Source organism: Eriocheir sinensis, chromosome 38 (assembly GCF_024679095.1).
Source record: "Eriocheir sinensis breed Jianghai 21 chromosome 38, ASM2467909v1, whole genome shotgun sequence".
NCBI lineage: Eukaryota > Metazoa > Arthropoda > Malacostraca > Decapoda > Varunidae > Eriocheir > Eriocheir sinensis.
Genome location: NC_066546.1, coordinates 9,328,625 through 9,353,576, shown reverse-complemented (window position 1 = coordinate 9,353,576; position 24,952 = coordinate 9,328,625). Strand labels below are relative to the sequence as shown.

The 24,952-nt window shown below is 41.3% G+C and overlaps 1 protein-coding gene across 6 annotated transcripts in view; it reads right to left on the bottom strand.

The window, feature by feature from the left end:
- LOC127008639 (uncharacterized) overlaps positions 1-21,301 on the bottom strand; it is a 28,404-nt gene extending 7,103 nt beyond the window's left edge. For 3 of the 6 annotated variants that reach the window (XR_007761219.1, XR_007761220.1, XR_007761221.1), the window contains exons 1-4: positions 20,828-21,297; positions 3,444-3,605; positions 1,691-1,824; positions 42-168 (exon numbers count right to left, since the gene is read on the bottom strand). Coding sequence is in view for 1 of the 6 variants with exons in the window: in XM_050880919.1 (XP_050736876.1) it covers positions 42-168; positions 1,691-1,824; positions 3,444-3,587 (405 nt within the window). In the remaining 5 variants the exon portion in view is untranslated. Of the gene's footprint in view, positions 1-41; positions 169-1,690; positions 1,825-3,443; positions 3,606-19,665; positions 19,734-20,827 lie in introns of all 6 variants that reach the window. The other 3 variants (XR_007761222.1, XM_050880919.1, XR_007761223.1) reach the window with 2 other exon arrangements.
- Positions 21,302-24,952: the final 3,651 nt, after the last annotated feature.

Here is a 24,952-nt window from a genome sequence, read left to right as displayed (position 1 = left end):
TTTGACATGCCACACCCCAGCCCCTCCTCACCCAGCCTCACCTCACGTCTGCCTCGCTGGTTGAGGGTGGCGGTGTCCAATCTCTGGTTAGCTAGGGGTGGCAGCGTGGGTTCCGTGTCGTACCACCCCTCACGCACCCTGTCCCCGTGTTGCAACCGGTACAGCAGCCTGCCAGGAAGGGAAACATTAAGGGTGATATTCTTAAACATTTTGGGGCTCAAGCACACATATTTGACAGGGGTTTTGTTGGAGTTAAGGGCATTTTTATGGGTAGTTTTATGACCCTGGTGGTAATTTGACAAAGTTTCTGTATTATATAAACATGGAAAAACATTCATGAGGTCCCAATTAATCTCCTTTTCGGCCTTTGGAAATAGTTAATGTGAGAGGCAGAAGCGTCTGATAATACCGACCCAAAAAATACAACCAACACTAATACACTAATATGGCATAAGATTTTGCAAGTGGAAATAAAAAAAATAGGGAGTTCAGTAATGAGATGAGCAGGGTTAAGCTCATAAGCATGTAATGTGTACAGGATCGCCATGTCAAAATCAGGGGCATACCCTCTGCACCATAGGATCTGTGAAGCCTGAATATCTATGTAAATGCTCCTCCTTTTGCTGCTTATTTCTTTCTTATGTATTGTTCCCCCCCTCCCCCTTTTTATTCTTACTTTACTGTCACCGCCTTTTAATTATCTCCACCAACGAAGTTGGGAGGAGGTTATATTTTCGGTCCGGTCAGCATATTTATTTATTTATTACCTCCGCCAACGAAGTTGGGAGGAGGTTATATTTTCGGTCTGGTCAGTATGTTTGTTTGTTTGTTTGTTCGTTTGTTCGTTCGTTCGTTCGTTAACAGTCTCCTGTGCACTATTTTATGGATATCTCAACCAATTTTTCAGGGAGCTTCGTGTCCATCCAGAACTGAACCCATTAATTTTTTTGTCAAAGGTCAAGGTCGCACAAAACGTCAGATTGGCCATAACTTCGGTTCTCGTCATCGTAGAGACTTCAGACTTGGTTCATATTTTAGCTCATGGAAAGATGCACCTTGCATGGCCTTGAACTTTGACCTTGACCTCGAAAAGTTTGCCCGAGTTCAAAGTTTCCAAAAAAATAAAATTTCATCAAATTTCAAAACAAATGCTTCCATATGATGCACTTTGCATGGCCTTGACCTTGACCTTTGACCTTGACCTCAAAAAGTTTGCCCAAGGTCAAAGTTTCCATAAAAATAGAATTTTATCAAATTTCGAAACAAATGCTTCCATATAATGCATAGGATCACAGTTGATGCCCATACCAATTTTCAGGGCGATCTTTGGCGGAGGTGTGCACTCTCCGTCTAGTTATCATATCCATTTCTGCTCATCGAAAGGACTCTGTTTAGGATTTTTTTTTCTTTCTTTGATGTCCTTTCATGGTGAGATAAAGATGGGCACACATGCTTTAGCTGCGCTTGACCTCAGTGCTCATCTCTGTTGCATTGGCCCTTGAGTCTGTGGTAGGTATCAACCTCACTAATGGATCTCAATAATAATAATAATAATAATAATAATAATAATAATTCTCCTCTCCCTAACCTCCCATTTCCTTTGTACTATTCACTCTCCCCCTCCCCCTTCCCCCCTCCTCCTCCTCCTCCTCCACCTCCTCTCCCCTTTCCCCCTCGCCCTCGTCCGCACCTGGAGAGTTGGTCGTCCTCCTCCCCCGACTCGAGCATCACGTCGTTGTAATCGTTGTGTCGCTGCAGCAGGTCGTCCAGCCGCAGCAGCGTGTCCTTCAGTGACCACCCGCTCTCCTCGCCGCCCTGCCGCCCCTGATGATAGAGATAATAATAATAATAGTGATAATAACAATGATAAAAGTAGTGGGTTCCTGCTGTTTATTCGTGGTTTTAATTATTTCATTTTTTTATTTATTTATTCAGTCACCAACCACTTTGATTCGTCTCTGCCTTGCCTCCTCTGCTAATAATGATAAAAATAATAATAATGATAATAATAATGACAATGGTAAAGGTCAAGATATTAAGACAAGTTAGTCTTAGGGAAGGAAAAGTAATATTAATGATAATCGAAAAATGATAATAATCGTAGCAATAATAATAATAATAGTCGTATGTTCTTGCAATTTCTTCATGATCTTACTTAACATTCATTTTTTATCATATTGCCTCGATTCAGGAAGACGACCGAAATCTTATAAGTGAGGCTTTGTAGGGAAATCCAGTTCAGTGAAACACGTAAAAAATATAAGAAAATAAAGAAGAGCGTGGAGGAATTCAAAGCAAATTAAAAAGGCGTGTCCTGCCCCCTTCCCCCCCCCAAAAAAAAAAGAGAAGAGTGTTGTATAGCCGGTGCTTATTTTTGCTGCCTCGTGTGGGAAGTCCAGGCCAGGAAGTAAAAGAAGAAGGTCCCTTTGTAAATTATCTTCGGGGTATCATCTTCACCTGACTCTCTGCCCCCCGCTCCTACTCCCCATCCCTCTCTGCCACCCACTCCACCTCCCTCTCACCTACCCACTCCCCATCCCTCTCTGCCACCCACTCCACCTCCCTCTCACCTACCCACTCCCCATCCCTCTCTGCCACCCACTCTACCTCCCTCTCACCTACCCACTCCCCATCCCTCTCTGCCACCCACTCCACCTCCCTCTCTGCCACCCACTCCACCTCCTTCTCACCTACCCACTCCACCTCCCTCTCCCCCACTCACTCCTCCTTCCTCCATTCCTGATCGTTTCCCTCCCGGCTATAACCAACCTCCATCCCCCAAAATATATTGTCTGTTATCTTCACCTCTCTCCCTCCCTACCCCCACCCGCTCCCTTTTTTCTCCACGCATGATTCTTCCCTCATCTCCCCTCACAAAATTAATCATCTTAAACCTTTCAGAACGATGCATTATGGCACACCGAGCGATGAATTGAGGTTGTGTAAGGGCAAAACTTCTTGGTACTTTTTGCTCAGGTGGTCAATAATGATAGTAACAGTAACCAAAAGTAACAATAATGGTTGGTTAATAATTTTGAAGTAGGGAATTCGTTCACTTATTACTAGGATAGATGGGAAAGAGGATACGTTAGTTTGTATCTACCAACACCTCCCGCGGCCCACCTGCACAGGACTTTCTACTCTAGCTCATTCCTGTGCTATCCAAATCCCCTATGCAAGAGTTAACCAGCATCTTCATTCCTTTCACTGGTAAACTCGGAAATAGCCTCTTCAACCGAACTTGACCCCTCTTCTGATCACTCTTGTTAGCTTTGCAGGAATAGCGAATCAGCGGACTTTTTTATTGTTTTTGTTTTTGTTTAATGCCCTTGAGCTGTTTACCGTAAAGAAAATGCAGAAAAGGATGAGCAGTCTGATTAAACCACCTTACCCAATAAACTACTACTACTACTACTACCACTATTACTACTACTACTACTGACCGGGGATGTGGTGGTGGTGAGAAGTGGGCGGCCGGGTGAAGGGGGCTGGTGGGCGGGGTGCGGGCGGGCGGGCTGGACACAGAGGAGGGCCAGGAGCAGAGTCATGGTAGTCGCCGCCGCCGCCACGCCCCGCCGCCCCGCCATTGTGTCGCTCCGAGGACGCTGCGAGGTGAAGGGAAAAACGTGTTAGGAGAACGAAGCGCGTGACATTAAGCGTCTTGGTGATCTGTGAGGGTTTTGTGTACGTGTGAGTGAGTGTATGTGTGTGTTGAGAGCGTTACTGGTTGTGTGTGTGTGTGTGTTGAGAGCGTTACTGGTGTGGAGTGTGTGCGTGAGTGTGTTCTTATCTATTCGTGTTGTTACAAGACCAAAAACTATAGTGACGTCTTGGTGATATATTTAGGGTTTTGTGTGTGTATGTCTGTGTGTGAGTGTGCTAGGCGTTATCGTTGTGTGAGTGTGTGCTTTCATCTTAATTGCATTTTCACAGGATTGTCAAACTAGTAATGGTCCTTATCTTATTTATTTATTTGTGTGTTTATTTTGTTCACTTTTATCATACAAGTCCTTTAACATGAGTGTACTTTTTACACACATCATTTGAGAAAGCGGTATATCAATTTGATGGGGAAACTTGATACGGTATATACAATTTGTGAGTATAAATTGGCATTTGCTCTACCTGTTCACTTTTAATAAATCACCCGCTTCATGCGTGTGAAAATAACATGTAAAGTCACAGAAGCAGGAAATCTAATTACTAAAACGAAACAAACGGTTAATAGCTAGTTGGTTCAGCACACATGTAATAAAGGAACTGTTTCTCAATGGCATCCTCATGTATTAAGGATAGACTAGTTCTTAAGGCCAAAGGGACCAGCAGACCGTTACTGAAAGCCGTGTTCGTGTTCAAGAGAGACATAAGTAAGAGAAAGGTGTGTCTTAAGGACAAGCACTTGCTCCTTCGGCCAGTGGAGCAAGCAAACCGTTAGGTACTTAAGGGAGCACTTGCGTCATTCGGGGACTTGAATAACTGTCACGTTTTTTTATGTTCTAGAGGCAAATTAAACAAGCATTTCGTTACTTTAAAGAATTATTTGGGGATAAAGCAATAGCCAGTTAATGCGTTAGAAAATGACATTCCTAGACCAAAACAAAAGATTGATGATTGATTGATAGTTTATAAAGAAGCATACCAATTTATTATAAGAGATGTTTGTGTATTGTGGCAGACATAAGTATCAATAAATCTTTTTTTTTTCATGAGCAAATGGTATATGTTGCAAGGGAAGGAGAACGCTGTGCTGTGCTTCTGGTGAAATTGTGAAGCACTCAGCCGTTTCAAAGAGACAAATGCCAAAGGGAACAAGATACGTATATATGTGTTACTTAAGGACAAATACTTTTATCTGATGCCAAAGGGGACAATACAACCGTTACTTAAGGAATATCGAGGTTACTTAAAGACAAATACGTTTATCTTATTCTTAAAGGAACAAAACAACCATTGACTAGGGGATATTAATATTTCTTAAGACAAATACCTTCATCTATATGCCAAATGGGAAAAGACAACCGTTACTAAAGGAATATCGAGGTTACTTAAAGACAAATACGTTTATCTTATTCTTAAAGGAACAAAACAACCATTGACTAGGGGATATTGATATTTCTTAAGACAAATACCTTCATCCATATGCCAAATGGGAAAAGACAACCGTTACTAAAGGAATATTGAGGTTACTGAAGACAAATACGTTTATCTTATTCTTAAAGGAACAAAACAACCATTGACTAGGGGATATTAATATTTCTTAAAGATAAATACCTTCATCCATATGCTAAAAGGGAAAAGACAACCGTTACTTAAGCAATATTGAGGTTACTTGAAGTCAAATACGTTTATCTTATTCTTAAAGGAACAAGACAACCATTGGCTAGGGGATATTGATGTTTCTTAAGACAAATACCTTCATCTATATGCCAAAGGGAAAAAGACAACAGCTTCGAAGGCATATTCTTGTTTCCGAGGACAAATATATTTATCTTTTGCCAAATTCAGCTTATCCCGTTACGCAAGGACAAGTGCGTGTTCCATGAGGCCATATGGAGTCGAACGAGGTGAGAGGAGGTCGAGGCAGGCTGGCGGGTGGGGCAGCAGCATTGCGTGAAGGGGCAGGTAAGGGGGAGTGGGTGAGGGTGGTCCATTCAGGGCACTGTGGCGCTGACAAGCCTGCCTCACCTCGTGATGCAACGACTGCTTCACTTTGCTCTCCCTGTCTCTCTCCCTCCCTTACCTTGCAACTCCTCCCTCCCTCCCTCTCTTTTCCCTCCCTCACCTTGCAACGCCTTCCTTTTCTCCCCTTCATGATACGCACCCTCCCTCCCTCTCTCACTTTTCCCTCCCTCCCTCTCTTTTCCCTCCCTCACTCCCTCCCTCATCTTGCAACGTCTCCCTACCTCCCCTTCATGATACCCACCCTCCCTTCCTCACTTTTCCCTCCCTCCCTCCCTCTTTTCCCTTCCTCCCTCACTCTTTTCCCTCCCTCCCTCCCTCACCTTGCAACGCCTCCCAACTTCATGATACCCCCCCTCCCTCCCTCCCTTACCTTGCCCACAATCACTCCCTCCCTCACCTTCCAACGCCTCCCTACCTCCCCTTCATGATACCCCCCTCCCTCCCTCCCTCCCTTACCTTGCCCACAATCCCTCCCTCACTCACCTTCCCTCCATCCCTCCCCCTCTCAAGTTACCAGCTCACCGCCCTTCATTCCTCACTTTTCCCTCCCTCCCTCCCTCTGCCCTCCCTCCCCCCTTCATACTGCCCATCCACAATCCCTCCTTCTCTCCCTCCTCCCTATTGTTATCTACCCTCCCTCCCTCACTCTCACTCACTTTCCTCCCTTATTTTGTCCTCCCTCCCTCCTCCTTCTTACCCTCCCTCAATCACTTTCTTCACTTTTCTTCCATTTTCCCCCTTATTTTACTTTCCCTTCCTACTCATGTTACCTTCCTCTCCCTCTCATTCTCATTTCTCCAAACTTTCCTTCACTTTCCTTCCGTATCCTATCTCCCCTCCCTCCCTCCCTCCTTCCTTAACTTTCTCCTTTTTCTTTCCTTCCTTCCTTCCTTCCCTCCCTCTCTCCCTCACTCACTTTCTCCACTTTTTCCTCACTTTCCTTTTTATTTCACCCTCTTGCTCTCATTTAAACCTCCCTTTCTCCTTCTCTTCCTCGTTTTATTCTCCCTTGTCTCATTTTACTCCACCCTCCCTCCTGTTCTCCCTTAGTTTACCTCATCTCCCTCACCCTATCTTTATCCCTCTCTCCATCATCTCCCTCATCTAATTTTAGCCTCCCTCTTTCTCCCTTACATTCCTTGCCTATCTTTCTCCCTCCTCCCTTCCCATCCTCTTCCTTTTTAGCGTCTCTCATATTCTTTTTTATCTCTCTCTTTCTCCATCTCTCCCCCCATCATCTCTATTTGTTCTTTCCCACTTTGCCCTTCACTTTGGTTTTCTCCTCTCTATCTCTGCTTTTCTCCAACTCTCACCGTCTCTCTTTCCTCTTCCTCCCTTCGTTTTTTACTTCATTCCTTCTCTCATCTCCTTTTTCTTTCTCTTTCTACTTCTCTCCATCATCTCTCTTTGGTCTCCTTCCCTTCGTCCTCCAGTTTCCCCTTTCTCATCTTCTTTTGAATCTTCTTTCTCCCTTTCTCCATATTTACTTGCTCTTCCTTGCATCGTCTTTCAATTTTTCTTTTCTCATTCTCTTCATTTCCCACATTTCGCCATTTCTCTTTCTTTGCTTTCCTTCTCGTCTTCTCTTGAATCTTATCTCTCTCCCTTTTTCCATATTTACTTGCTCTTCCTTTCATCGTCTTTCTGTTTTTTTTTTCTCATTCTCGTTATCTCCCACATTTCTCCATTTCTCTTTCTTTGGTTTCTCTCTCATCTTGTTTCTCCATCTCTTCCTTCGTCTTCGTTCTTTCCTCTCCTTGCTTTTGACCTTTAACTTTCCCCTTTCTCATTACCTTTATTTCTCCCTTTCTCCATCTCTGTTTACTCTCCTTGCCACCGTCCTTCACTTCTGTCATTCTCTTTCTCTCTCCCTGTATGCCTTCTTTTATCTTAATCTCTCCATCTCCTTCCATCATCTCTATTTATTCTTCCTTCTTTCGCCCTTCATGTCTCTCAGTCTTTATATCTTTCTCTTTCTCTGTCTCTCCTCCCTCCCTCCTTCTCTCCTTTTACCTTCTTCCATTTCCTTTCTTCATCTCCTTCCATCGTCTCTGTGCTCTTCCCCCTTTCTTCCTTCACTTTACCTCCTCTCAATCTCCTTATATTTCCCTTTCTCCTTCTCTCCCCCTCCTTTGTCCTTATCTTTTCTTATTTCCTTTATTTTCCATCTCCTGTCGTTTTTCTTTCCTCTCCTTACCTTCGTTCTTCAGTTTTCCTCTCTCCCTTTCTCCGTCTCTCCCTTCATCTTCTCTCTTTGCTCTCTCTCTCTCTCTCTCTCTCTCTCTCTCTCTCTCTCTCTCTCTCTCTCTCTCCCATCGTCCTTCAGTTTTCCCATTCTCATTCTCTCTATGTCTCCTTCTCTCCCTCCCTCCCCCCCCCTCGGCCTCGCTCCGCTTAGCTTTCACAACTGACTTCACATTGGTCGTCTGTCTCCTTTATATAGGCAACCGTGAGCCAGTCTGAAGGAAAAAAAAGTCTGATCACATTTTTTCCTCGGTTCCATAGTTTTCTTTTTTTGGCGTCCTTTGTCCCTGTCACACTTTCTCTCCTCGACTGATTTCCTTTTTTTCTCTTTTTCGTTATTTCGTGTCAGGTGTTTCCTCTTTTCTTTGGCTGTTTCTCCGCTTCCATATTTTCTTTTTCTTTTCCTTTTTCCTCTTTTTTTTGTCACGCTTTTTCCTTTCGATTGATTTTTTCTTTATTTATTTCTATTTTGTGTTACCTGTTTCCTTTTTCCTTTGACTTTTATGTTTCGCTTTCAACTTTATCATACTTTTTCCCTTTTCTCCCTTTCTATACCTTTTTTTTCTCCCTTTGTCCCTGTCACACTTTCTCTCTTTGATTGATTTCCCTTTTTTTTTTCTTTATTTCGTGTGAACTGTTTCCTCTTTCCTTGTCAACCTGTTTATATTTTTTTCCCTTTTCTTCTCTTTTACACTTTTTTTTTTATCCCTTTGTCCCTGTCACACTTTCTCTCTACGATCTATTTCCTCTTTTTTTTCCTTTTTTTTTCCTTTTTCGCATCAACTGTTTCCTCTTTCCTTTGGCTTCTATGTTTCTCTTTCAACTTTTCCTGGGCTATTTATTTATTGTTATTATTTCTGTGCTTCATACTTATCGTTTCCCTTATAATTTCAGCCTCTCTTCCGTCTGTTTTATCATCTATACTCTATACTCTCTCTCTCTCTCTCTCTCTCTCTCTCTCTCTCTCTCTCTCTCTCTCTCTCTCCTACTCGAGAATGCTCTCAGAAAAAAAAAGATAAAGTTCCCGTTTCAGTATTTCCTAGTTTTCCTTGCGTCGAGGTTGTCTTGCGGCTCAAAAGGTATTATATTCGTTTACCCTTTAATTTTTTTCCCCGTTTTCCTTTTCCATTATTTTCGTCGAGGTTGTGAACTTGTGAGTGTTTCCTTTCGTGTTGTGGTGTGATGATCTTCTCTTCCTCTTTTCCATTCTGTTTTGCTTCTTTCTCCTTCCAGTCTCTTATCATCTCCCTCACCCCTTGCGCTCTCCTAATCTTCTCTTATTATATTTGATTTTTCTTCCTCCCTTCCATTACCCTCTCCATCTCTTATCCCTCTTGTTCTTCCTTTTCTCTTTGTCTCTCCGTTTGTCTAAATTCAATAATATCTTAACATTCTTCAAAGGTTACCTACACCATAAACTTTCATGGCCTCGAATTCAATCTTCTCGAAACACAAATTTTGGGTTTACTTATTTGTATTTATACACTTCTTCTTGCCGAGGTTGTATATTATGATTGAAAGACCTAACTGTCACGCTTAATATTATTATTCTTTTTTACGGTAAAGGATACATCTCAAGGGCAAACAAATAACATAAATAATAGCCCGCTAATCTCTGCTTCTATAAAAAAAGTATAGATTATTATGGGCCAAAGAAAGAAAGGTTCAAGAGCAAGTTTTTATGACACATAGGCCATCAACCTGTCTTTCTTTGTTCCACAGTACAGATTATGTCCTCCATCTCCGTATTCATAAAAAAAAGGTACACCCGATAAGTAGGCTATTGATTCTTGTGCTCCGTAGGCTATTAGTTTTGTGCTCCGTTGGCTAATAGTTTTGTGCTTCGTAGGCTATGAGTTCTTGTGCTCCGTAGGCTATTAGTTTTGTGCTTCGTAGGCTATTAGTTTTGTGCTCCGTAGGCTATTAGTTTTGTGCTTCGTAGGCTATTAGTTTTGTGCTCCGTAGGCTATTAGTTTTGTGCTTCGTAGGCTATTAGTTTTGTGCTCCGTAGGCTATTAGTTTTGTGCTTCGTAGGCTATGAGTTCTTGTGCTCCGTAGGCTATTAGTTTTGTGCTCCGTAGGTTATTAGTTTTGCGCTCCGTAGGCTATTAGTTCATGTGCTCCATAGGCTATTAGTTTTGTGCTCCATAAGCTATTAGTTTTGTGCTCCGTAGGCTATTAGTTTTGTGCTCCGTAGGTTATTAGTTTTGTGCTCCGTAGGCTATTAGTTTTGTGCTCCGTAGGTTATTAGTTTTGTGCTCCGTAGGCTATTAGTTTTGTGCTCCGTAGGCTATTTAATCTCGTGCTCTTATTAAATATTTTGTCCTCCAAGTACCGAGCACCAACGGGGAATTCCTTGCACAGTCTCCTTGGGTTGCTGACAGATCTAACGGAGAAGCAGAAAGTCTCAGTTCTTGCTGTGGTTTATTTTTACAGCGGAGGAAGCAGCTCAAGGGCAAAACAAGAACAAAAAAAACAAAAAAACGTCGGCTAGTTGCTGCTTCTGTCAAATAAAAAATAAAAAAGAGCAGAGTGGCCAAACGAGAGGTCAGTTTTGGATGGTGAGGTGTCTTGATAATCCCCTCCGAGTGTGTGTTTATAGATGAAAGGATTATTATACTGAAAGCAGATTCGCGAGATCGTTTTTGCTTCTTTCTCTCCTTTTTTCCTTCGTTCTTCCTTCCCTTCTTTCTCTTTCTCTCCTTATTCTCCTTTCTTTCTCATTTTCCATAGTCAAGGGATAGGTTACCAGAGCTGTTTGTGTATAAAATGAGAATACAAATGAGTTTTCTGCATATTTTCCGCGGGTCCTTCCCTCCACACCACTCTGCCACACTATTCCAACACCTACCTTTTCTTCTCAAATATAACCTATAGGCTATCATATGAGAGGAAGAGACAGGTGATGGGTCCTCTTTCCTTTGGCTTCTATGTTTCCCTTTCAACTGTTTCTGATTTATTCATTTATTGTATTTATTTTTGTGCTTCATATTTATTTTTTCCTATATAATGTAGTTTTGTGCTCCGTAGGCTATTAGTTTTGTGCTCCATAGGCTATTAGTTTTGTGCTCCGTAGGCTATTAGTTTTGTGCTCCGTAGGCTATTAGTTTTGTGCTCCGTAGGCTATTAGTTTTGTGCTCCGTTGGCTATTAGTTTTGTGCTCCGTAGGCTATTAGTTTTGTGCTCCGTTGGCTATTAGTTTTGTGCTCCGTAGGCTATTAGTTTTGTGCTCCGTAGGCTATTAGTTTTGTGCTCCGTAGGCTATTAGTTTTGTGCTCCGTAGGCTATTAGTTTTGTGCTCCGTAGGCTATTAGTTTTGTGCTCCGTAGGCTATTAGTTTTGTGCTCCGTAGGCTATTAGTTTTGTGTTCCGTAGGCTATTAGTTTTGTGCTCCGTAGGCTATTAGTTTTGTGCTCCGTAGGCTATTAGTTTTGTGCTCCGTAGGCTATTAGTTTTGTGCTCCGTAGGCTATTAGTTTTGTGCTCCGTAAGCTATTAGTTTTGTGCTCCATAGGCTATTAGTTTTGTGCTCCGTAGGCTATTAGTTTTGTGCTCCGTAGGCTATTAGTTTTGTGCTTCGTTGGCTATTAGTTTTGTGCTCCGTAGGCTATTAGGTGACAGGTGTTGTGTCCAGTGTGGCAGAGCAGAGGGGAGGAAAGAACCGCGGGAGCCAACACAAAAACGATCTCGCGAATCTGGTTAACTAGACTACATCCCTTCGCAAGCAAGAGGCGATAGCTACATATAATTTCCTTGTTTGTTTGCCGTTTGCACAGTGGTTGCCTTTGTCTGCACGGGTATCAGTGAGAGAAGTTACAAAATTGAGGCTAAGTCTTCGCAATGTAGGTCAATGAAGGATTAGGAGAACAGTTTACAAGCGAGAGGTGAAAAGCAGTTCTCGCAAACGCCGCTGCAAGTTTTGTTTTTCTGGATACCATTGAGAGAACTGTTCAGTTTGTCTATAAGCCGTGGTCTTACTCTCTTCCACCTTATATCAACTAATTCCAAAGGCTGAAAAAGAGATTAATCGGGTTGTCATGAGTTTTTTTCACATTCATGGTACCGAAGAAGGGTCATACTACCACCAGAGTCATAAAACTACCCCTGGAAATGCCCAAAACCCCTACGAAAGCCTGGTCTAATGTGTGTCCTTAGGCGCCGAGATGCTGAAGAATATGACCCTAAATCTTCGTAGTATAGGCCAACGATGGACTACCTCAGTGGTTCGCATGTAAAAGCAAAAGCCACAATGAGTTTTTTGCTTGGTTGTTCCTAATACACGGAGTTATAGGAGTTGTGTGTCCGTGGATCACAAAGACGGATGTCGAAATCGAGTCCAAATCCTTGCAGTATAGGTCAAAGATGTGTTACCTGACCAGTTGGGTGTGAGGGACGGTGGCTGCACATGGGCATTGCGTCTGGTCCTCGTATACCCAACTTATGACCTTGTAGAGATCATTAACATCAGGCATACCGAAGTAGGGTAAAGCCTGTCAACTCTCCTTCTTTCTCTCCTTCCTTAATTTTCTTTGTTTTCCTTCGTTCCTCCTTTCCTTCTTTCTCTCCTCCCTTTTCCTTCGTTCTTCCTTTCCTTCTCTCTCTCCTTCCTCTTCCTTCGTTTTCCTTCCTTCTTTCTCTTCTTCCTTTTCCTTCGCTTTCCTTTGTTCCTCCTTTCCTTCTTTCTCCCTTTCCTTTTCTTTCGTTTTCCTTCGTTCTGCCTTTCCTTCTCTCTCTTTCTCTTCTCTTTCTCCTTCTTTTCTCATTTCCCTAAGTCAAAAGATAGGCTATCAGAGCAGTTTGTGTATGAGATAAAACTACAAATGAGTTTCCCGCATATTTCTTTCTCGGATGCACAGCTGTTTGGATTTCATTATTTTCCTTCCTCCAATTCTTTCTCCTTTCATCTCTTTTTTTGCTTTCCCGTTATCTCCATCCTATTCTCCATCTCTCCCTTCATCATCTCTCTTTGTTCTCCATCTCTCCTATCGTTTTTTTCCCTCTCCCTTTATCTTCCCCTTTCTCCTTCTCCCTCCCTTGTCTCTTTTCTTTCCCTTTATCTGCTCTTTTCTCCATCTCTCTTTGCTCTCCCTCTGTCTCCCCTTTTCTCCATCTCTTCCTTCATCCCCTCTTCTTGCTCTTCCCTCTTTCGTCACCCAGGAACGTGTCGGAGTGGTGTGAACCCTCGCATTATAGGTCAAAGGTGAAGAATCATAACTTGTGTGAAAAGAAAGGAAACTCAGAATGCATCCCTTCTGAATCTGTCACGTATGCACAGCTGCTGACTTCGAATAGGCTCCACCGGCATTACTAAGGTGTGGAAGTGAGGTGATCGCTTATTAGGTCAGTGATAGGCTACCAGATCAGTGGGTAAGAGGAGGAGGAGGCTAATCGTCGGTACTCTGTGATGCTTCCAACTCTCACATCAACTATTTCCAAAGGCCAAAAAAGAGATCAATCTGGTTCAAATGAATGCTTTTTGTAGGCTCATGGTACAGAAGAAGGGTTAAACTACCACTAGGGTCATTAAACTATCCCTGGAAATGCCGAAAGCTCCTACGAAAGCCTTGTCAATTATGTGGTGTTGTGGTCGATACGCCTCCGCCTCACATAAACTATTTCCAAAGATCACAAAGGAGATAAATCGGGTTGTAATGAGTGTTTTTTTTTGGTTCATGGTACAGAAGAAGGGTCAAACTACCACTTGGGTCATTAAACTATCTCTGGAAATGCCTAAAACTCCTGCGAAAACCTTGTCAAAAATGTCGATACCCTCCCGACTCTCGTGTCAACTTTCTGAAGACCAAAAAGGAGATAAATCGGGTTGAAATGAGTGTTTTTTTTTAGGTTCACGGTACAAAAGAAGAGTCAAACTGCCACTAGGGTTATTAAACTATCCCTGTAAATGCCTAAAACTCCTACGAAAGCCTTATAAAAAAACGCGTGTACTTGGGCACCGAAATGTTTAAAAATATGACCCACTATGATTGCATTTCTACCTTCTCGTACACGTGCAGTTGCTACCTGTGCATTGGCGTCCCCGCAGGTGCAAAGGTGACTGGGATGGGACGAGAACAGAGAGAACCAGTTGCAGAAGAAGGAGGAGGAGGAGGAGGAGTGGGGGGTAAGGGTGAGGTCGGATCTAGCCAGCAGCGTGGGGTTGAAGGTGGCAGGCTGAGGAAGGGACGGGGAGGTGTGGGGAGCTGAGGGACGGTGGGGAGGGTGGGGAAATGTTGCTCAGAGTAGGCATTAGTGGGGGGAGGAACGTTGGGGGATGGAGAGAAGTGGAGCATGAAGAGAAGTTGATTGTGGAGTAGCGAACGAGGAAGTGAAGAGAGGGGTTAGAGAAGTTTAAAATAAGAGAAAGAAGAATAAATAATAAGAAATAAGAGAAGGGAGGAAGAGATAATAAGAGAATTAGAGAGAATAGAGAAGGGAGGAAGAGCGAAGCAATATAGAAGAGAACATTGAAGCAGGGAGGAAAAAAAAACATTGAGAAGAGAAAGGAGGAAAACTGTAAGGAAAATGAGGTAGAGAAAAGAGAATGATGTTAAAGAGGAAAGCAAAAGATGGAGTGAAAAGAGAGACAAGAGAAGGAAAAGATAGAAAGAAGCAAAATAGAAGACAAAATTAGACCAGGGAGAAGAAAAAACGAAGAAAAACATTGGGAAGAGAAAAAAATGAAAACTAAACTAAAGACAGGAAAAGGAAGTAAAGAAAATAGTGAGATCAAAGTGGAGGAGTGGAAGGGAACAGACAGAGAGATGTGGAGTGTTGCGGAAGTAAGGGGAAGTAATAAGTGGATAGGAGAGGAGTGTGAGGGTGGGATGAAGATAGGAGGGGTGGAGTGAGGGATGGAGATGGGGAATAAAGGTGGAAGGGAAGGAAGAAAGGAAGAAAAGTGGAAGGAGAAGGACAGATGTGGAATGTTCAGGAAGCAATAAGTGGATGGAAGGGAAGTGTGAAAGTGGATTGAGGATATGAGAGACTTAAAGTGGAAGAAGAGAGAAGGGAAGGAAGGGAGAAACAGAGACATGTGGAGTGTAACAAAGCAACAAGTGGATAGGAGAAGAGTTTGAGGGTGGTGGAGAGGTGGAATAAGGGCTGGAGGTAGAGATATAAAGTGGAAAAGAAGTGAAAGTGGAGAAACAGAGACATGTGGAGTGTAACAAAACAACAAATGCATGGATGGGATAGGAGAGGACTGTGAGGGTAGGATGAAGTCTTGTGGAGATGACGAGGAAGGGGTGGAGTGAGGGAGAGGTGATGGAGGGTAGCAGGGGGGAGGTGAGGGACAGGTAACGAAGGGGAGGGGATGTTGGAGGGAGATAAAGGGATGAAACCAGTATACGTAGGTTAGTACAGCCTGCCCAAGGAAAAACCCGCCCGCCATGGAAGAGGATAAGAGAGTGAGAGAGAGAGGAGAAGGGAAGAAAAGAGAAGGAAAAGAATAGAGAAAAGAGAGGGAATAAGAGAAGGAAGGAAGGGAAGCAAATCAAAAGAGGGATGGAGAATAGGAAAAGAGAGGAACAGAGAAGCAAGAGGAAGAGGAAAAGGGTAAGAGAAGGGAGGAAGAGAGAAGCAAAAGAATAGAGAAAAGAGAGAGAATAAGAGAAGGGAGGAAGGGAAGCAAATCAAAAGAGGGATGGAGAATAGGGAAAGAGAGGAACAGAGAAGCAAGAGGAAGAGGAAGAGGGTAAGAGAAGGGAGGAAGAGGAGCAAAACACGAAAGAAAAAAGAAAGAAAAGAGTATAAACGAAGGAAGGGAGAGAGAAGCGTAAGACATATAAGTAAGAGCGAAAGGAATAAGAGAAGAAAAGAGGAGAGATTCAAAATAGAAGAGAAAAGAGGAAGAGTGAAAGGAATGAGAGAGAAAGAAGAGAAAGAAGAAAGGGAGAAGAAGCAAATCTAAAGAGAAATAGGAAAGAGCGAAAGTGATAACAGGAAGGAGAAAAAGATAAACAAAAAAGACGAGAAAAGGGAAGAAAAAGTTGAGAAGAAAGAGGAAAATCGTAAGAAAACAGGAAAAGGAAGTAAAGAATAAAGGAGGAGTAAAAAGGAACAAAAAATAAAGTGCAGAGAGAGAGAGAGAGAGAGAGAGAGAGAGAGAGAGAGAGAGAGAGAGGAGAGGTAACCTATGATCTCAGAAACAGCTGTTGTGTCTCTTCATTTTCACTTTCATAGTTTTCTTAAATATCTTACTTCACATCCTGGCTAACTTTAATTTCCTCTTCCTTTATATCTTGACATGTATTTTTATCTTTTTATACTATTTGTACTATCTATCTATACTATTCTATCTATCTATCTATCTATCTATCTATCTCTCCATATGTGACTGTGTATCTATCTATCTATTTACATACCTCTGTTTACCTATGCATTTATCTATCCGCCTCTCCACCTTTTACTCACACACACACACACACACACACACACACACACACACACACACACACACACACACACACACACACACACACACACACACACACACACACACACACACACACACACACACACACACACACACACACACACACACACACACACTTACGAAAGTTAGCACCGTCCCTCATGCATCTTTCATTCTCAGTAAACGGCCATAAAATTCCAAGCGTACTGCGGGTTGCCCACTTTGAAGGGACGTCGCGTCAGCAGAAGGCGTCCCCTGAATCTCTCTGAAGCAAGACGACCATAAAAAGAGGGATATTTGGATGTACTGGGGTACTATGGCCTTGTACACACACACACACACACACACACACATACACACACACTAACACTAACACTAACACTAACTAACTAGCTGACTGACTGACTGACTGGCTGACTGACTGACTGACTGACTGACTGATTGACTGACTGACTGATTTACTAACTAATTAACTGACTGATTAACTAACTAACACTATCACATTAACACTAACAATTACTCTAATATACCACTAACAACCTCTAACTGTAAAAAAGCTCTTATCATATAACACCAAATCAACAACAACAACAACAACAGCAACAACAACAAACACGATCCTACCGCCCCATAGTAAATTAAAAACAAACTAATAACTTGTACTTTACGATAATATCCACAAAGCCAAACAACACTAATCCCCTAACATCAACTTAGCGTAATCTCTAAGAGAATTACGTTAATCACTTTTTACTTCACGCGACATTGCACAAGTATGTATTATTATTATTATTATTATTTTTTTTTTTTTTTTTCCGTCTGTATCGTCCACTTCCTCCCGAGACAGTATCGTAAAAGTCACCAGTACGTCTTCAGGTAATTAAACTTGGCGTAATCGTAAGATATTTATGTTAATCCCTTTTAGTTTTCACGACAGTGCATGACAAGTATATGATCTTGTTTTTTTTTTCTCCATCTGTATCGTCCACTTGCTCCCGAGGAAGTCATGTATGTACTTTGTTTTTCTCCATCTGTATCGTCCACTTGCTCCCGAGAAAGTCATGTATGTAGTTTGTTTTTCTCCATCTGTATCGTCCACTTGCTCCCGAGGAAGTCATGTATGTAGTTTGTTTTCCCATCTGTATCATCGACGTTCACCAGAGAAAGTTTCGTAAAAGTCACCAGTAAGCCTTTGCCTCGATAAATCCCGAGTAAACAAACTGGATATCTTGACATTTAAGGCCTGGCGACAACACTGCTTTCTGCCTGGTCTGGTGCGGCGTTAATATAAAAGAAAAAATAGATTATCGCACTCATAACATCGCATTCATCACTTTCAGATCCAAAACTCTCGTACCCACACAGATGACACTATTCATTTAAAGTTATCGTTAGAACCGTTGATTATTGATGCTTTTTTTGTAGTAGTTATATGGATCAGAAACCGGATAATACAATACGAGTACGATAATTTGTTAAGGTTGGTTGGGTGGCGAGCTGACTTGACTAACGTAGACAGCAAACCAGTCTTGCGCGAACAGACACAATCGCTTCCTTGCTGAGTGTAATGAGGCCGGGGTGAGAGAGAGAGAGAGAGAGAGCACATGATTTCCCTCTATATTTAATTTATTCGCTCTAACCTCAATCAGTTATCTCTCTCTCTCTCTCTCTCTCTCTCTCTCTCTCTCTCGTACAAGTTATTGGTAATTGTTTCCAGTAATGTTCTTTCTGTTGTTCCCAAGGTATTTTTTTTTTCTCTTCTCTACTCAAGTTCACCCAGATAGTTTCTCCTCCTATCACCTTTATTGTTTTCCTCAGACGCGGAAGTGCTGTGGTTACTCTTTTTTTTTTTTTTCCTTTTACAACGTCTGGTCACACTCCTGGCATCTGGGGTTTATCTTAGTTTTATTTTTCATCATCATATCGGTTTCGTTTCCTAAGTTCTTGTTCATGTTCACTTTCGCCATCTTAGTTTCATCTGTCTTCATTATCTCAGTTTCGTTTCCCAAGTTCTTGCTCATGTTCACTTTCGGCATCTTAGTTTCATCTGTCTTCATTATCTCAGTTTCGTTTCCTATGTTCTTGCTCATGCTCACTTTCGGCATCTTAGTTTCATTTTAGTTTCATCTTTCATCATTATCTCAGTTCCGTTTCCTAAGTTCTTGCCTATGTTCACTTTCGCCATCTTAGTTTCGTCTTAGTTTCACCTGTCTTCATTGTCTCAGTTTCGTTTCCTAAGTTCTTGTTCATGTTCAGTTTCGGCATCTTAGTTTCATTTTAGTTTCATCTTTCATCATTATCTCAGTTCCGTTTCCTAAGTTCTTGCCTATGTTCACTTTCGCCATCTTAGTTTCGTCTTAGTTTCATCTGTCTTCATTATCTTAGCTTCGTTTCCTTGAGGTCCTTCCTGACGTACACATATTCTTTCATCTTATTTTCGTTTCTTTTAAAGTCCTTGTACACTCTTAGCATCGTACTAGTTTCATCTTAATTTCATCTTTCATCATCTTTCATCATTTCATCATCATCAAGTCCTTCTGATGTTTATTCTTAACCTCTTCATTTCATCATCATCAAGTCCTTCTGATGTTTATTCTTAATCTCTTCATTTCATCATCATCAAGTCCTTCTGATGTTTATTTTTAATCTATTCATTTCATCATCATCAAGTCCTTCTGATGTTTATTCTTAATCTCTTCATTTCATCATCATCAAGTCCTTCTGATGTTTGTTCTTAACCTCTTTGTTTCGTTTCCTCTAAATCCCCCTGTTGTACACTTTGGCATCTTATGTTTTGTTTCTTCAAAGTCCTTCTGATGTTCACTTTTTGATACCTTTGTTTCGTCAAGTTTCGTTTTCAATGTCCTTGTTGATGTATACACTCCTTAGTTTCACGTCCTACTAGTCCTCATGGAAGTACCCTCATATACCTTGACTTTTGGTTGTTGTTTTTTCCTTTTGTGTACTCGTGTCACCCTTTTCTCATTGCATCATATTTTAAAACTCCATTATTTTCTTTCTTATCTTCACTGCGTCATATCCGAGTACGGTTTCAATCATTTTAAAACTTCAAGCCATATTTTTAGAACTTCCATATTACCTTTTTTTTCTATCCCCACAACGTCATAATCCAAATACAGTTCAATCATTTCAAAACCTTAAGCCATCTTTCAACACTCATATTACCCTTCGCAGTAACCAGGTATTCCGTAAGACATTGATCAACTCACAAGTCATATTAAAGAACCAATATTACCTTCAAGACACAATAATATCACGCCCCATACACTGACGCCAAACTAACACGTACTTTTTTTTCTCACTTACCTTAAACCGTTTATCTTATCACACCTTATCACATCGTAGCAACACCAAGTTTGATCAGATGTGAAAGCCTGTAATCAATCAGTGAGTCAGACAGACATAGCACAATACCTGTTCGATAAGCTACTCGTAAATCATTCAGCTACACACACTCACGTCACTCCGTTTGATTTCACTTTGCAAGAACTCAACGAGGCGTAAAGTCCTTAAATCCTACCTGTAAGTCAATCATAATTACCTTTAAGACAAACTAAATCACTCGCACACACTTCCTCTTTCTCCTTTACCTCATATCACAATTGCGCTTCGAACCAAATTTAATTAAGCCCAGAATCCTTAAACTCCATCATTAAGTCTGTCATGTCACAATTACCTGCCAAGACAAACTATTTTTAATCGATGACGCTCATACACTTCCTGTTTTTCAATTACCTTATCATACGTGCACTTCACAACAACTTTTATTAGGCTCAAAATCCTTAAGCTTCACCATTAATCAAATCAATCAGGTCACAATTAAGTTTTAGACAAGCCAAAATTTACTCACTTCCTTTTTTTGCATTACCATTATCATACATGCACTTCAAAACAACCACTTAAATTACGCTCAAAATCCTTAACTCCAGCAGTATGCTAATCAGAACACAATTATCTTTAAGACAAGCCAAGAAACACTCGTATATACTAACATTACACTTCCTCACATCCCCTTTTTTCCTTTATCTTATATTGCACGTCCGCTTCACAAGAACAACTTTCATTAGGCTCTTTAAAAAAAAACTCTATTACTAAGCCTGTCACAATTACCTTTTAAGACAAACCAAAAAAACACTCGTATACACCCACGTCACACCTCTTTGTTTTCCTTTACCTTCTATCACTCGAACATTTCCAAGCAACTGCATTTAGACTCAGAATCCTTAAGCTCCACCAATAAGTAATTAAGTCAGGTCACATTTACCTGTCGGACAAGCCAAAACGAACACTCATCACACCTACATCGCATTTCTTTTGTTTTCTTCTACCCTTTACTATTCTATATACCACTTCCAAGCAACTTCAGTAAAAGGCAGAATCCTCACACTCGGCCAGCAAGTCACTCAGATCACGACCACATACACAGTCACATTACACACGCACCTCACACTCGTTTGTTTTCATTTACCTTATATCACACGTGCACTTTCGGCAGAAGATCCTCGAACTCGGCCAGAAAATCAGGTAGTCAGGTAATCGGTCAGTCAGTCTATCGGCCAACCAGTCAGGTAGTTAGACGGTCAATTAATGTGTATGGCTTAGCGTGTATGTATATAGTTGTGTGTCTTGACAGGTAATGTGTCACTCAGTTAATCAATCAGTCAAGTAGTCGGTCAGTTAATCAGTCAAACAATCAACCAGTTAGTCAGTCCAGCAGGCTTGCAGGGCACCAGTGTTTCGCCGGGCGGTGTGAGTCAGTCAGTGTGTTCACCCAGGCGCGTGTAGTAGGGGCAGCTGCCTCCGCCTGACTGCCTGACCCGCCCTGGCCGCCCCTGAGCCCCGGGACCGCCTCGCCTGCCGCACCAAGGGAGAAAGTCACCCGCAGCCTTGCTCAGCGCCGCCACTCGTGTGTGAGACGCGTCTGGGTACCCGTCAAGCCATGCACCTGCCCGCCCGCTCGCCGCAACCCTCCTGCCCGCTCACCTGCCCCCTCCCTCTCCCGCCCGCTCATCTGTCACCCTCTCTGCTCACCTTAAGGCGTTGATTAGATAGCCGCGAGCACCTCAAGTTTCTTTTCTTTGATTATTTATTTCACTTATTCTTCTTCCCTCCAGCGTTGTATCGTTTATTTATGCTGATAGATGGCTTCGATTATCTGTAGGACTTTTTCTTTTTTTCATTTCTTTATTTTTTACAGGTTTTTCATCCTTGTTGTTTATATTCGTATTAGTGAATATTATAACCGTTTATATAGTCAGCATTACACGGCGTGGCCTCCTCTTGCTTAGATGGTTTCGAATACATTAAGTGCTTCCTTCATTTTTTTCTTTCTCTGCATTTTTTTTTCACGTAAACGCAAAACTGAAGAAAATTTACATTTAAGTAGAAATAACTCGGTTTTTTTTTCGTTTTTTCTTTCTTATTAATGCAATGCTGATGACGTTAATTCTCTAACAGGCAAGATACGTAACTCAAATGTTTTTTTTGTTTTTTTCATGTAAATTTTCCTCATAATCCTGTCTTACCTAAAACAGACAAATGCACATAATCCCTCCCTCCTTCTCTCCTTTTATTGCGTTTTCCTTTGCTTGCCCTCCTGATGCTCCTCAAACAACCCGTCATCTAAGTACACACGCTGTTTTCTTTTTTTCTTTAATGATCTTTCCCTTTCGTTTGGTTCTTTTTGTGCCGTGTCGCTGGGTTAATCTGGTAATCCATCAAACAAAACGTAAAACAAACAAAAGTAAATAATCTTATCCCTTTATTATTTTCTTTTAAAAAATTACATCATCAACAGAATTCGACGGTTCTTTAATTATCCAACACGAGGTAGGCGCGTCAACAGCATTTTTTCTTCTCTTTCCCTTTATTTTTCTTCTCTTTCCCTTCATTGTTTTTATTTCTCTTCATCATCATTTTTTTCTTCCTTTTCATTTTTTCTATTTTCCTTTTCATCATATTTTTCTTTTGCTTCTCACCATTTTTATCGGCGTCACAGACGCCGATGAACAGATTGTCCATCTTCCTGTTGTTCTCTTCAAGTTGTTTTCCTGGCTTACCCATGCATTGTGGACATGACATTGTATAATAACATTTGTTAGCCCTGATGAACCCTATAACATGGCATTATAGTTTTTTTTTTTTTTATTTATTTATTTATTATTATTATTATTATTTTTTTTTTTTACGTCTTGGCCTGTGGCTCCGGTAGGCCTTCATAGTAGGGCCTGATGGTCGGCCCCAGCCCGTTGTGGCCCAGGCAAGTGTTTATAGTGGCGCCATCTTTACTTTTCAGCATTTTCCATTTTAGACCCCTAGTTGCATAATATACGTAAATTGTTGGAGGTGTGTTGGAGGGTCATGCGACGCCGATCGAGCACAGTTTTTGTGCTATTAACACTTGTTTCTTTTCTTTCTCATCTTTTTTTTTCTTTAGTTCTTATAATTTTTTCTCCTCGTCATTTTTTCTCTCCCTTTCTCATCATTTTTTTTTTCCTCCTCATCCTCCTTTTCTATTCCTTCTCATCATTTTTTTCTCCTCCTCCTCATTTTGCTTTACTTCTCATCATATTTTATTTTCCTTCTCCTGTCTTCCTTCATTCCTCTCCTGTTCTGCCTTCACTGCTTCCCTGATTGCCTCTCTCCGTGGTCACTCTACTTCACCTCGCTCACCTTCACCTTTTGACACGTTGCTACTAACGTCACAAGATTAAGTGGTAGAGAGAGAGAGAGTGGTCTTGTACTACTCTTGGGCAATGCACCGTTAAGAAGGGGGGCGGGGGGAAATAAATATATAGATTGAGATAGCTAGATAGATAGGTAGATAGAGAGAATATAAAGCAATGTGTTAAAAAGAAATGAAGGGTGGGAGGAGAAGAAAGGATAAAAAAGTACAATAAAAGACAAGAAAAAGAAAGAAAAGAGAAGGGAAGAGGAGAGAAGATAGATAAGTTAAGAAGAAAAGATACGTTGAAAAGAAATGAAGAGTAGGAGGGGAAGAAAAAGATAAAAAAAGTACAATAGAAGAGACAATAAGAAAAGGAAGGAAAAGAGAAAAGAGAAGAGAAGTGAAGAAAACAGAACAGAAGAGAATGATAGATAGATAGACAGATAGATAGATAATGTGGAGACAAGATTATTTAACCATGAGAGAGGGAGGGAGAGGAAGAGGAAAGGAACCAAGGAAGGAGAAGAAAGAAGGAAGAAAGGAAGGAAAGAAGAAAGGAAGGAAAGAGAAAGGGAGGTAGCGAAAGACGAGAGGAACTAAGGAAAAAAGGAAGGAAGGAAGGCAGGAAGGAAGGAAAGAAAGAGAAAGGGAGGTAGCGTTAGACGAGAGGAACTAAGGAAAGGAAGGAAGGAAGGAAGGAAAGAGGGAGGTAGGGTAAGACGAGAGGAACTAAGGAAAAAAGGAAGGAAAGGAAGGAAGGAAGGAAGGAAGGACGAAGGAAGGGAGGTAGGGGTAGAGGAGAGGAACTAAGTAAAGGAAGGAAGGAAGAGAGGGAAGGAGAGAGGAGAGGAACCAAGGGAGGAGGAGGAGGAGGAGGAGAAAGGGAGGGAAGCAAGGTGGATTGAAACAAAAGCCGCCTCCACTTTGGTCTTCCACTGAGTCACTCCACACACACACTCACTCACCTTCACTCACTCACCTTCACATAATCTCACGCATCGCATTTTCTTTCCCATCGCTTGATACACATTTTTCTTCCGGTCATCAGTTGCTCCATTTTTTCTTTCTTTCTTTTTTTGGTCATTAATTGTTCTTTCTTTCTCTCTTTCTTTCTTTCTTTCTTTCTTTCTCTTTTCGGTCATTCTTTTTCTATTTATATCATCAGTTGTTCTTATTTTCTTTCTTTCTTTTTGTCTGTCACTTTCTTTTTTTCCTGTCTCGCTCTTTCTTTCTTTCTTTCGTTCGTTCGTTCGTTCTTTCCCTCTTTCTGTCTTTGTTTGGTCATCAGTCGCTTTTCTTTTTCTTTTCAAATCATCAGTTCTTATTTTCTTTCTTTATTTTTGTCTTTCTTTCTTTCTCTCTCACTCTTTCTTTTTTTCGTTCTTTCTTTCTTTCTTTCTTTCTTTCTTTCTCTTTTCGGTCATCAGTAGCTTCTCATTTTCTTTTCAGGTCATTAGTCGTTCCTTTTTTCTTTCTTTCTTTCTCTTTCGTTCTTTCTTTGTTCATTTACTTATTTATTTCAAGTCATCAGTCACTTCTCATTATCTTTCACCAGTCGCTCCTCAGTGTCTTTGTTTGTTTGTTTGTTTGTTTTCTTTCTTTTTCTTTCTTTCCGGTCACCAGTCGCATCTCTTCTCATTTTCTTTCACATTCATCAATCGCTCTTCATTCACTAACATTCAAGAACAAACAAACAATCGCACTGTCACATTACAAGTTTATCCATCTCAACCATCTCTATTGTATCACCTATCTCTAAAAAAAGAAATATTCACTAATGCGCTAAGCAGTTTTCATTCCCTTTTATCTTTTATTAGACGTCAACTATCTTCTCACACGTTTTTTTCCCCGAACTTGTTATAAAAAAAATAATATAAGAGGAAGGACATCGAGCCCAGTGCATTACGTGAGGAAATTAAGGCCGAT